The sequence below is a fragment of the Erythrolamprus reginae genome, chromosome 9 (assembly GCF_031021105.1).
Source record: "Erythrolamprus reginae isolate rEryReg1 chromosome 9, rEryReg1.hap1, whole genome shotgun sequence".
Classification (NCBI taxonomy): Eukaryota; Metazoa; Chordata; class Lepidosauria; order Squamata; family Dipsadidae; genus Erythrolamprus; species Erythrolamprus reginae.
This window is the reverse complement of record NC_091958.1, coordinates 24171673-24185430: the sequence shown is the minus strand read 5'-3', so window position 1 is coordinate 24185430 and position 13758 is coordinate 24171673. Positions and strand designations below refer to the sequence as shown.

The 13758-nt window shown below is 46.3% G+C and overlaps 1 protein-coding gene across 1 annotated transcript in view; it reads right to left on the bottom strand.

Moving 5' to 3' along the window:
• AMFR (autocrine motility factor receptor) overlaps positions 1–7463 on the bottom strand; it is a 49301-nt gene extending 41838 nt beyond the window's left edge. The window contains exon 1 of the mRNA XM_070760502.1: positions 6672–7463. Coding sequence (XP_070616603.1) covers positions 6672–6917 — 246 coding nt within the window. The 5' untranslated portion in view covers positions 6918–7463. The remainder of the gene's footprint in view (positions 1–6671) is intronic.
• Between the last annotated feature and the right edge of the window lie 6295 nt (positions 7464–13758).

The window sequence follows — 13758 nt, the reverse complement described above, 5'->3', positions numbered from 1 at the left end:
GAGGAAGGGAGGAAGGGGGGAAGGGGGGAAGGGGGGAAGGGGGGAAGGGGGGAAGGGGGGAAGGGGGGAAGGGGGGAAGGGGGGAAGGGAGGAAGGGAGGAAGGGAGGAAGGGAGGAAGGGAGGAAGGGAGGAAGGGAGGAAGGGAGGAAGGGAGGAAGGGAGGAAGGGAGGAAGGGAGGAAGGGAGGAAGGAGTCCACGTGTGATTTCACTACCTGCTCAAGTGCAGTAGCAGAATTGCTCTGGACTCCACCAGCACTCAGAGCCACGGGGGTGAGCACACGTCTCCGTTCCACTTTAGCAGCCCACCCCTGATTAATTGTGTTAACTATGGTACAAATTGTTTCATTGTCTATTGGCCACTCTTTGATATCCAGCGACTGACGTTTTGAAAATGTGCGCCTGGCATTGCGAGCTCACCTGCCACATGAGCCGGCTATTAAACCGATTCAGTAAGCAATTGTGAAGCAATCTAACGCAGACAACTCACATGCCCTGAATCCTCCCCCATTTGCCTTACGAGAGTTCTGGGAGAGCTCACTGCAGCTGGCGCTGATCCTTTACATGTGCAACATCATGTTCTGAGTGTGCTTGCACAAGACATTCACCGCAACAAACCAAAGTAGCATTTCAATCTAGTGTATTACAGAAGGAAGGTTTAGCAACTACCTTACCTACATCCTGGGAAGCAGCTACCTGTGAGCTTATGTTGAAAAAGAAACCAATGAAAAATGGGACAGGTAGAGTTTTCGACTTCTGTCGGTTCGCTCAGCGACCAAAGTTACAATGGCACTAAGTGACTTACGGCTGTTTTTCATTCTTGCAACCACTGCAGCATCCCTAATGGATCACGTGATCAAAACTGGGATGGTTGGCAACTGGTTCATACTTTATGACGGTTGCCGTGTTGCGGGGCCAAGCGATCCACTTTTGCAACCTTCTAACAAGCAAAGTCAATGTGGGAAGTCGGATTCACTTAACGACTGTGCTACTGATTTAACAAACTGCAGCAATTCACTTAACAACTCTGGCAAGAAAGGTCGTAAAACAGTGCAAAACCCACTTAACAAATGCCTTGCTTAGTAACAGAAATTTTGGGCTTGTTTGTCCTCAAATTGTTAACCTAATCCTATGCAGCTTCTTCTTCTCTAGTAATATCGTACTACTAACCAGAGCATACAAAATGTTTGCCAGACCAATCCTTGAATACAGCACATCTGTCTGGAACCCACACCGCATTTCAGACATAAATACAGTGATACCTCATCTTACAAACGCCTCGTCATACAAACGTTTCGAGATACAAACCCGGGGTTTAAGATTTTTTTGCCTCTTCTTACAAACTATTTTCACCTTACAAACCCACCACTGCTGCTGGGATGCCCCACCTCCAGACTTCCGTTGCCAGTGAAGCACCCGTTTTTGCGCTGCTGGGATTTCCCTGAGGCTCCCCTGCATGGGAAACCCCACCTCCGGACTTCCGTGTTTTTGTGATGCTGCAGGGGAATCCCAGCAGGGGAATCCCAGCAGGGGAATCCCAGCAGCGCAAAAACGGGTGCTTCGCTGCCAACAGAATTCTGGAGGTGGGGTTTCCCAGTGAGGGGAGCCTTAGTGAAATCATAGCATCGCAAAAACACAGAGGTCCAGAGGTGGGGTTTCCCATGGAGGGGAGCCTCAAGGGAATCCCAGCAGCACAGAAACGGGCGCTTCGGCTGGCAAAAGGGGTGAATTTTGGGCTTGCACGCATTAATCACTTTTCCATTGATTCCTATGGGAAACATTGTTTCGTCTTACAAACTTTTCACCTTAAGAACCTCATCCCGGAACCAATTAAGTTTGTAAGATAAGGTATGTACATTGGAAAACGTCCAGAAATACGTACTTCACAAGAAGAGCCCTCCTGTCCTCTACTCACAACAGTGTATCTTATGCAACCAGACTTGAAAAACTGGGCTTGGAAAGCTTAGAACTACATCACCTTAAACATGACCTAAGCATAGCCCATAAAATCATCTGCTACAATGTTTTTCCTGTCAACAACTACTTCAGCTTCAAACACAACAATACACAGGCACACAAAGATACAAACTCAAAGTAAACTGCTCCAAACTCGACTGTAGGAAATACGACTTTAGCAACCAATTAGTTGATGCATGGAACTCACTACCTGACTCTGTAGTATCATCACCAAACCACCAAAACATTACCCTTAGACTATCCCCTGTTGACTCAGTAAGGGGCGTGCATAAGTGCATCACCGTGTCTACCATCCCTGTCCTAATTTTTCTCTATTATTAGTACCAATATCTTGTATATAAACGGTGTTATATCTTTGTATACTACCAATACATACTTGACAAAGTAAATAAATAAAATAAATATACAAACTTAAAACTGCTTGTTTAGTGACTGTTCAAATTTACAAACGATACCAAGGGGGGGAAAGCAATTTAAAACCAATCTCACAATTGCAGGATTCCCACATGATCAAAATTTGGGCACTTGGTACAGCCAGCATGTTTTTTTTCAATGGTTTCCATGTGATCATCATTTGCAACCTTTCTGGCCAGTTTTCGATTTGAGGAAATCCAGATTCACTTAACAACCACGATTTGATTCACTTAACAACCATGGCAACAAAAAGAAGGAAAAATTGGGTGTGGCTCATTGAACAAGCACCTTGCTTAGTGGTGGAAATCCTGAGTCCAGTTGTGTAAATGGAGGACTGTCTGGATATGGATGAATAACCATGTTATATAAATAAACAAGCGAGTTAAAATTAACCTGTCTTTACATTCAGCCTGCTGTGTGAATTAAAGCCCATAGATTCAAGGTGGCAAAGCAAACGACAGAAACAGAAAAGAGTTGCCACTGCTTCCAACCACTGAAGTTGTGAATCTTGGCAGCAGGCAGGACAGGGTGGACTAAATTTTCTTTGCAACCCCTTGTAACCTTTACATTTTAAATCTAAAACTGTAGTGCTTAACACGCATTTTAATTTAATTTAATTTAATTAATTTGACTTCTATGCTGCCCAACCCCAATGGGACTCAGGGCAGCTTACAACAGTAAATAATACATACAAAATAACAGAAGTTAAATATTAGTTAATAAAGAACAGTAAAACCATAATAAACCGATGGGATAGCCAAACAAACACAGAGAATCAGCTACAATTTGGCCTTGACAAGACTACAGTCCCCCCCTAAATCCCAGCCATTTGGCCATCGTCCAAGGTGATGGGAGATGCAATCCAAGCCATCTGGAGGCCATCCAACTATCCACCCTAGGGTTAAGAGCCATACCTGCCCCCCCCCAACTATTCTTCCTCTGTGATGCAGTGGTTAGAGTGCAGTACTGCAAGCCACTTCTGCTTATCACCGGCTGCCAACAGTTTGGCAGATCGAATCTCAGTAGGTTGACTCAGCCGTCCATCCTTCCAAGGTCGGTAAAATGAGGACCCAGATTGTTGGGGGCAAGAGGCTGACTCCCTACAAACCGCTTAGAGGAGGCTGTAAAGCCCTGTGAAGCAGTCTATGAGTCTAAGTGCTATTGCTATTCAATGACTCCAGTTCTCTTGGGGTCTCATGCCACGTGGACCCCAGAAAACATCTTCTACCCACACATCACTCAAGGCCCATCTAGACCTGTGAAGCTTTCTGGGGGGGGGGGTGTCTCTGAGCCAATCCCTCCCACTCAATCCAACCTAAACCCCAGGGTTGCTTCAATGAGTGGCCCTACTACCTCACATCTGCTCTGTCATAATTTTACTTTCTGACTCACAGATTGGCCCCATAATCAATCAATCTATCCATCCATCCATCCCATACATCCATACATCTGGATTTCTAGGCCGCCCTTCTCCAGCGGACTCAAGGTGGCCCTCAACATAATATCAATACAAAATACAAAATTTATGAAACCCAAGCATAAAACTTAAATTTTAAAACCACAGACATTTTAAAACCATTTCAAACAATCACGTTCTATCAGCCCCAGGCCTGCAGGCAAAGGTGTGTTTTTAAAACCTTCCGAAATGCTGGGATGGTGAGGGCAGTGAGAATTTCTGGGGGGAGTTGATTCCAAAGGGCTGGAGCCACCACAAAGAAGACCCTTCCCCAAGGCCCCAACAGGTGACATTGTTTGGCTGACTTTATGGGATCTGACTGACTGCTAGGATACGTGAGGCAGGAGACGGTCCCGAAAGTAACCTGCCATGTAGGGCTTTAGAGGTCATGACCAATACTTTAAATTGCGTTTGGAGACCAATCGGTAGCCAATGCAGCTCACGGAGTGATGGTGATATATGGGTATACTTTGGTAGACCCATAATGTCACATGCGGCTGCATCTTGGACTAACAGCAGTCTCTGAACGTTCTTTAAAGGTAGCCGCATGTAGAGGGCATTGCAGTAATCATGGTGCCACTGGCCCAGTTCCCAAGAAGTGGCTAGGATGTAAGTCCCATTCTCCCCATCCATGCTGGCCTCAGATGACAGGGTTCTCCAAGTGGGGCCGGACAACAAGCATCATCACCCTGTCTGTCGTACGGATGGGAAAGAAGAGTATGTGTGGATCCTCTTATTTCTAGGTGGGCCCATCGAATGCTTTGGACTACAACTCCACAAAAACTCGGCCAGCAGAGCAGGGTGGAGCTCTCCAAATGCTGGTGGCCAACACATTCTCCGAAGACCCATCCATCCCACCCGTGAGCATCCTTCGGTAGCAGCCCTTTCCCATCAGCCAGGTTGGTTAAGGATGAGACTACAATGCCCATCTTCCCTGGCGGGGTAGAATAAATTGAAATTGGGAAATTGCTCCCACTCGAGGGAGGGGAGAGATCCCCCAATTTTGATCAACTATCCTTCCCATCACCCACTTTTGGCAGCTAGGGAACTTGGGAGTCCATGCCTAAGGCTCTCAAATCACCCCTCTTATACTATGGCTGTCCCAGCTGGGGATCATGGGACCTGGAGTCCCAAGGAACCTGTCAAGGTGACAGTGGGAAAGACCATCCTCCCCATTCAGAGTCCACTTCTGGGCTGTCAAATCGCCCCCTTCCCAGTTGGGGAATGAGCCTTTGGCACTCTAGATTCACCAGGAGTGCCAGGTCATGCTAGGAGGGTAGGTAGACTCCCTGCCCAGAGTGGATAATGGGAACTGGAGTGCATCCCCTAGGCTCCTACACCTTCACCCACACACCTCACCACCACCACCACCAGCTGGGGATAATGGGACCAGAGTCTATCCCTTTAGGTCCCTCAAACTTCAACACACACACACCCAACCAGGACTCAGAGTCCACCCCTCTAGGCTCCTATACCTTCACACACACACACACCACCACCACCACCAGCAGCAGCTGGGGATAATGGGACCAGAGTCCATCCCTTTAGGTTCCTCTAACTTCAAACCCACCCCCTCCCAACCAGCTGGGGATAATGGGACTCAGAACATCCCTCTAGGCTCCAACACCTTCCCACACACACCAACAGCTGAGGACAATGAGGCCCAGAGTCCATCCCTTTAAGTTCCTCTATCTTCAACCCCCCCACACCAGCTGGGGATAATGGGACCCAGAGTCCATCCCTCTTGGCTCCTACGCCTTCTCTCTCTCTCTCTCTCTCTCTCTCTCTTACACGCACATACAAACACACCAACAGCCAGGGATAATGGGACCCAGAGTCCACCTCTTTAGGTTCCTTTAACACCCACCCCTCACCCCAACCAGCTGTGGATAATGGGACCCATCCCCCTAGGTTCTCTGCCCCCTCCAGCCAGCTGGGGACAATGGGTCCTGGAGTCCAACCCCCTAGGTTACTCTATCTTTCCTTCCTTGCCCCTCCACTGCCAGCTGGGAATAATGGGACCCAGAGTCCATCCCTTTGGGTTCTTCTAACTTCAACCCTCCCCACCAGCTGGGAATAATGGGACCCAGAGTCCATCCTCTAGGCCAGTGTTTTTCAACCAGTGTGCCGTGGCACACTAGTGTGCCGCGAGACATGGTCAGGTGTGCCGCGAAGCTCAGAGAGAGAAAGAAAGCAAGAGAGAGAGAGAGAAAGAAAGCAAGAGAGAGAGAGAAAGCAAGAGAGAGAGAGAGAGAGAGAACAAGAGAAAGAAAGCAAGAGAGAGAAAGAAAGCAAGAGAGAGAGAGAAAGAGGGAGGGAAGGAGAGAGAGAGAAAGACATAGAGGGAGGTAAGGAGGGAGAGAAAGAGAGCAAAAAAAAGAGGAAGGAAGGAAGAGAAAGAGGGATGGAGAGAGAGAAAGAAAGAGGAAGGGAGAGAGAGAGAATTTTTTTGTCCAAACTTTTTTTAGCCCCCCGCCCCGCTCAATGTGCCCCAGGGTTTCGTAAATATAAAAAATGTGCCGCGGCTCAAAAAAGGTTGAAAATCACTGCTCTAGGCTCCTCTATCTTCACCCCCCACACACACACACACACATACCCCAGCTGGGGATCATGGGACCTAGAGTCCATCCCTTTGGATTCCTCTAACTTCACACACACCCCACACCAGCTGGGGATCATGGGACCCAGGGTCCATCCCTTTAGGTTACTTTAACTTTAACACACACACTCCAACCAGCTGGGCATTATGGGCCCCGGAGTCCTTCCTCCTCCTCCTCCTCCTCCTCCTCCTCCTCTCCCCCCCCCCACCCGCGCGGGACTCTCACCCAGACGCAGAGCCCATCGGAGAGCAGGTAGTAGGCGAGGTCCAGCGCAGCAGGGCCGCGGTCCGGCGGCCAGGAGAGCGTCGGGGCCTCCGGCGTTTCCTCCGGGGGCGTCCCGGGCCCGGGGCTCTCGGCCTGGCGGAGGGCGGTGTAGGCGCTGAGCAGGCAGCCCAGCAGGGCCAGGGCGCTGAGCGCCGCGTAAACGCGCAGGCTGGGCCAGGGGAAGCGCTCCAGGAAGAGCAGCGGCATGGCGGGGGGCTCCAAGCAGGGTCTCCCGGCAACCGCCGCCTCGCTCCGTCCTTCCTGCTGCCGCCGCCGCCGCCGCCTCACCGGGTCGTGACGGGCTGCGTTGCCTGCCTGGACGGGAGGCGGAGGTGGAAGAGAAGGAGGAGGAAGAGGAAGAGGAGGAGGAGGAGCCGGGCCGGCCTGGCTATCCGCCCGCCCGGCCCGGGCAGGCAAGGGGCCCAGCGGGGGCCCGGCGACTACGAATCCTCCGCGCTCGGCTCTCCGGGGGTGGGGGGCCCCCCGGCTGACTCGCCCCCTCCTCACAACATTGCTGAGGGGAGCTGCAGGTCGGGCCGGGAAGAGGCCGCGGCCTCCGCGTGTCGCTGAGGGGGCTTCGGGGAAACGGGCACCGTCCTCCCTCAGGAAAGGGCGGGTCGGTGGGCTTCAGGCGTCAATTGCGGTGGGGCCAGGGAGGGAGAGTCCGCCCTCCCTTTGGGTTGGCTTTCTTAGAATAGAAGCGAGCTGGGAAGGGGCCTTTCGAGGTCTTCTAGCCCAGCCCCCTCTTCTCCAGCAGGTGAATCTGAATCTGTAGGTGAATCTCTTCTTCCATTAGTGAGATACCGCCCATTAATGAGAATACCCTGGGCCAGTGTTTCCCAACCTGGGCAACTTGAAGCTATCTGGACTTCAACTCCCAGAATTCTCCAGCCAGCGGGGGGGGGGGGGGAAGAGATGATAATGGGTTAATCTGGATAACAAAATTACACAGTGGCAGTGAAGTAAAATGTTTTATACTGAGATTAAATGTGAACTAAGAATTTTTGGGTGATTATATATGACGTACTAATTATATTGCTTTTTATTGTACTAAAAAGAGAAAGTATACTGTATTGTAGGTGTTGTGGTGAAAAAAATAATAATAATACCCAAAGATCACAGGAAGTGAAGACTGAAGTTATGGGGAAGGGACTGGACAAGGGGCAGGTTGTGGGGGAAGAATAGATGCTTCCTCCTAACATTATTGGGGAGGGAGGGAGGCAGTTACATGTAATCCTCGATTTATGACCGTGGTTGAGCGTACCCACACCCCAAATTTATTGTGCTAAGTGAGATGGTGGTTTTGATCCATTTTATTGTTAAATGAATTGTTGTGGTTAATTTGGTAACGCGGATGTAGAATTGAATCTGGTTTCCCTAATTGACTTTTGGGTATCAGAAGTTCGCCAAAGGGCAATTACATGATGGAACCATCATAAATAGGAGTCAGTTGCAAAACTTCTGGATTTGGGTCACATGACCGCAGAGACCCTGCAAAAGTGGTTAATTCTGAAAAACGGTCCTCAGTGCTGTTGTCACTTTGAACGGTCACTAAGTGAACCGTTGTAAGTCAAGGATTGCCTGGATTAATTCTGTTGGTCCTTGGGATGGAGATCGACAGTCTCTTCTTGTAGTCCTCAACGTTACGGGCACAACTGAGCTCAACATTTCTGTTGCTAAGCAAGACAGTTGTTGCGTTTAGTTCTGTTTTATGACTTCTTGCCACAGTTGTTAAGGATGTCACTGCAGTTGTCATATGAATCTGGCTTCCCCATTAATTTTGCTGATCGGAAGGTCACAAATAGAGAATCAGATGATCCACAGGACACTGTAACCATCATAAATATGAGTCAGTTGTCAAGTGTCATAAACAATCATTTTTTCAGTGCTGTTGTAACTTTGAATGGCCACTAAATGAATAAGTTGTATAGAAGTAGTCAGAATATACTATATATTTAAAGACCAAGTAAACAAATAGAAATGTAAATATATTAAATTATGGATAATATAAATTTTGATACTCTCCAATGAAAGCTTACTGTATATTGGGATATAGAATAGCCCTGTTAGTTTTGTGCACGTTGTATTTTTATGTGTGCTTAATAAAGATTTTTTTAAAAAAAAAATGAGTGGGTTGTAAGTCAAAGGTTGCCTGTATATGTCTTTTCTCCCTTATCCCATTTCCCCCCTCTTTGTACATCTTTTATTCTGTTGACCACTTCTTCTGTATTTCCTTTGTTCTGGTAATTAAAACTTCCCATTTAAAAAAAAATAGAGGGGAGGGGATTTCCAAGTGGCAGGGGTTGGGTAGGAGCCTACCTAGCAAGATTGCTGTGGGATGATACTGTTAGTAGGAGCAAGGCTCCTCAAACCTATTAACTTGTGGACTTCAACTCCCAGAATTCCCTGCAGTAGGAACTTTGAAGGCCTGAAATATAAACATATATAATCCAAAATGTTTCCCTCCCAGGCAGTGGAGCCCTGCCTTAAAGAGTCACATCCTGTCCTGATGATTCATCCTTTTAAGCCCTTTGTTCAGATTACCAAAGGTCACACGCAGCCCTGTGTGGGCAATAGACTTTGGGCCTTTGGATCACACAACACCTCAGGCCTCAAGTGCTGCTTTGGGCCTGATTGTGAAATGAAGCACCTTTTTACAGCAGCTACTGACTGCCAGATTTTTATTTTTTTAAGGTGATAACTTCCATTTCTGCCGATATTGACAATCCAGGAACTGAACTTGTTTTCACGTATCTGTATTATCTGTACATATCTTTATTTATTTATTTATTTATTTATTATTTAGATTTGTATGCTGCCTCTCTCCGAAGACTCGGGGCGGCTCACAAGATAGAACAAATCATAAGTAATCCAAATAACTTTAAAATATTTAAATATTTAAATATTTATCTATATCTCTCACTATATCACTGTATATATCATCTTTCTATTTATTGTATTATCTTTATCATTTATCATCTATATTATCCATATCATCTATCATATGTATTTATTTGTCAGCTATCTATTATCTATATTAGGAGTCTCCAACCTTGGAACTTTAAGCCTGGCGGACTTCAACTCCCAGAATTCCACAGCCAGCTTTGCTATTATCTAATTTATCTATATCATCTATATCTATATATCATATATCTAATCTATCCATCCATCTGTCCTAACTCTATGTGTCTGTCTGTCTGTCTGTCTATCTGTCTCTATCATCTATCTATCATATCATCTATCATCCATCTATCATGTATCATCCATTTGTCATCTGTCTGTCTGTCTATCTCCCCTCAACTTATGACTTAAATGGAGCCTGGAATTTCATCAAATGTAATAATGGTTGTAAGTTGAAGCACACAGATGACCGTATCGGCTTGTATTATGTTGGGGGGGGGGGGTGTTGCAAAGGTTAAGTGAATCAGTGTATTCTTATCAACAAATTTTTGCTGGAAACTTGCTGAAAATTTGTAAAACAAATCCAGGATATTTGAGGAGCTGTCTCACCCCAATGAGATTGGTCTGTCTGATCTGTCCCAGCGGAAGAGGTCTTCTTCATATCCCATCTGTTGAAGGGGTCCAAGAGAAGAGCCTTTTCTGCTGTGGCCCCCAATCTTTGGACTATTCTTCCACTGGAGGTGAGGATAAAAAATGAATAAATGAGGATGAACTTATATCCTCAATTTAAAATGTTTTTTTTCTTCATTTATGGGAAATTCTTTGCAATTTGGGTCTTAACATGGGGGAATCAAAGGGGTTTCTTTTACAGGCTTACAAGAATAAAGCAAGCCAGATCTTCTGAGGGGATGCACCTTGGACAGCTGTGGAGAGCAAATGTGGCTCAGAGTTGGGTTGTTATCAGGTTGCTACCATATTTCTTAGTCGTCTTGAAAGATGTGCAAAAGTAAAATACCATAATCGGATAACATCCAGAAGCCCAATAATGCCACTCATTCCAATTAAGGCAGCCAATGCTGTTTGGCTCTAGGTCAGTGGTTCTCAAATGTTTGTAATGGTGTGACCCCTTAATACAGTTCCTAATGTGGTGACCACCAACCATAAGTCTAGCGCTAATTCTCCCCACAGCTTTAAGCTGATTGGTAGTAAGGTCAAAGGGACACTCCCACTGTAAACGCCTGATTGGTCGGATTGTAAAAATATGTTCCAAGACTCCATAATAGAAGCTTTAATTCCTAACACCATGGGAAATTTGTGTTTTCCCATGGTCTTAGGTGACCCCTGTGAAAGGTCATTTGACACCCCCAAAGGGATCTCAACCCCTAGGTTGAGAACCACTGCTATAGGTAAAGGTAAAGATTTCCCCTGTCCACTCATTTCTGGCTCAACACCGTTTCCTAACAGAGGAAGCCAGTATTATATGCTAAGGTACACGGAACATTGTCACCTTCCCACCAAAGTAATAGCTATGTATCTATGGCTGTTTGGCATGCCTTTGAACTGCTAGGTTAGCAGGAGCTGAGGCAAGAAGTGGGAGCTCACCCCATCATGGTACACTTGAACCCGGCTGTCAGATTTCCAACTGCCTTAAGCTTTATTTCATTTTTATTTTCTCTTTATATATTTTTTAAAAAATAATCTTTATTAAATACATACATAAAAAGGCAAGCAATCAGACATACAAATACATAAACTGTACACGTATAGTTGTATACACACACACACACATATATATACACATATATGCATAAAGAACTTAAACAGCTGAGCCATCATGTCCCGTCTTCCTCCTAGCACCATGTTGGAGGCATGTAAAGCCATATCGGAAGGTATGTGAGGCATTGCCCTATTCATGCGCACGCTGGCCAGCTGATTTTCGGCCTTGGAGAAGGCCATTTCAGCCTCCAGAGGCTTCAGGGAAGCTTCCTGAAGCCCCATAGTACCAAAAACAGCCCAACAGGCAAACCTGAAGTTCAGATAACGGACTTCTGGTTTGCAAGGTGTGCTGTTTTTCACACTCCGGGGCTTCCAGAAGCTTCCCTGAACCCTCAAACAGCACAATGGGCAAAGCGGAAGTCCATTTTCCTCAACTTCCAGCTTGGCCGTTTGGCCATTTTTTTACCATCCCAGGCTTCCCTGAGGCCTGTGTGCATGCATGGGGACAGGGAGAATTGTGCACATGCGCAAGGGAAGCATGGCGGTAGGAAAGAGGTGTGGGCCCGTGCATGCATGCTAGCACACTCACACACCCTTTTGGCATGCAAACCAAAAAAGATTCGCCATCACTGTCCTAGCGTATTCCTGCAAATGCAGGGTCCGTTTTTTGGATCTTTGAATGCCACTTTGCAAGGTCAGTTGCATCTCCAGGGCGCAGCCCACGGCTTGCATAACTTTCTTAATGGTGTCTTGTTTGGAGCATCTGCTGCGAAGTGGCTGGCCATTGACTTCTACTTGGCAAGCAGTCTTGGCCACGGTGAAAGGTGCCGCTCTCTGGACTTGTCCATACCTTCTCGCACATTCTTTGTAATTGGTGCCACGCCAAAATGCTGTGGAATGGTGTCATTTGTGTTGTGGTCAAGAAGGGAGATGCCCGACATCTAGAAGCATTTGGATTTCCATGGCATGGAGACACCTTTCGGTCCCTCCTGTTGCTGCCCAGCATTCACTGCCATACAGTGTAACAGGGCAGACGGTTTAAGTTTAAGTTTTATTAGATTTGTATGCCGCCCCTCTCCGAAGACTCGGGCGGTTGTCTTTTAAATCTTAGATTTAAGATGGGCTGGCATCATGCTCCCTGTGGTTCTGCTCAATAGCACCTATCACAATTTGTCTCCTGAAGACTTTTAGGGAATATTGTTCAAAGTTATAACAATTTTCTTTAGCTGATGGAAAGTTTCTTTAGATGGAAAGATTATTAGAAAAGTGATCGAATTTGTTTGCAGTCTTTCCACAGAGAAGAGTTAAAGGTGGGGGGAGGATTTGGCCAAAACATGAAACCTTACAGTGTGTGACTACTTTTCTCATTCAAATCTACTTTCCTATCTAACTTTTTATGCCACTTCTATACTTTGGGTTGGGTCTCAGAAGGGTAGCATAGAAATCGAATTAATAAAATAAAATAAATAAAAATGTAGGAACTTCTATATACAACTGGCCATTTTCAAGGAGTCAGAATGAAAGCTTTTAAAATATATTTATGTACAGGTAGTCCTCAACTTACAACAGCTCACTTAGTGACCAGGGGTGGGTTCCTCCCAGTTCGGACCAGATCGCCCAAACCGTTAGTGGCCCACTGGTGATGTAATTTTGCCGTCACAAATCTGATTCTGTCTGTGCCCGTCTGTGCTCACCACCGTCTTTTTTTCTGAATTTTCAGCTGATTTTCCTGCGTTTGGATGGCTTCTGCTCGATCTGTGCTTTGAAAAAAGCCCACCCGACAGCTCCCGGGTTAATACTGACCTTTATTTTTTCGCCCGAAGCACAGTTGATCAGCTCTTCAGCTGTGTTTCCGGCTGAATCCACCTTCATGTACGGAAATGAAATTGCACGAGGGGATGCGCGCAAAACATAGCGAACCGGTGGCGAAGGTAAGTGGAACCCACCCGTTAGTGACCTTCAAAGTTACAATGGCTCTGAAAAAAAGTGACTTGACCATTTGACTAATATGACTATTGCAGTATCCCCATGGTCATATGATTTATATTTGGAAGCCTGACCGCTGACTCACATTTATGACAGTTGCAGTGTCCTGGAATCATGTGACCTCCTTTTGCAACTTTCTGACAAGCATAGTCAAGAGGGAATCCAAATTCACTTAACAACCATGAATCAACTGTGGTGATTCATTGTTAAAGAAAGTCATAAAATGGAGCAAAAGTCACTTGACAATTTTTTTGCTTAGCAACATAAATTTTGGGCTCAATTGCAGTCGTAAGCTGAGTACTACCTCTGGCTGCATAGTCATAAACCAAAAGTATAATTTAAACATGAAAGGGAATCCCCACTTATTTTGACAGTAAAATAGAAGCATTAAAACAACAAAATCGCACGACCCCTGGAAACCAAACTGTCTAAACCAGAGGTCCCC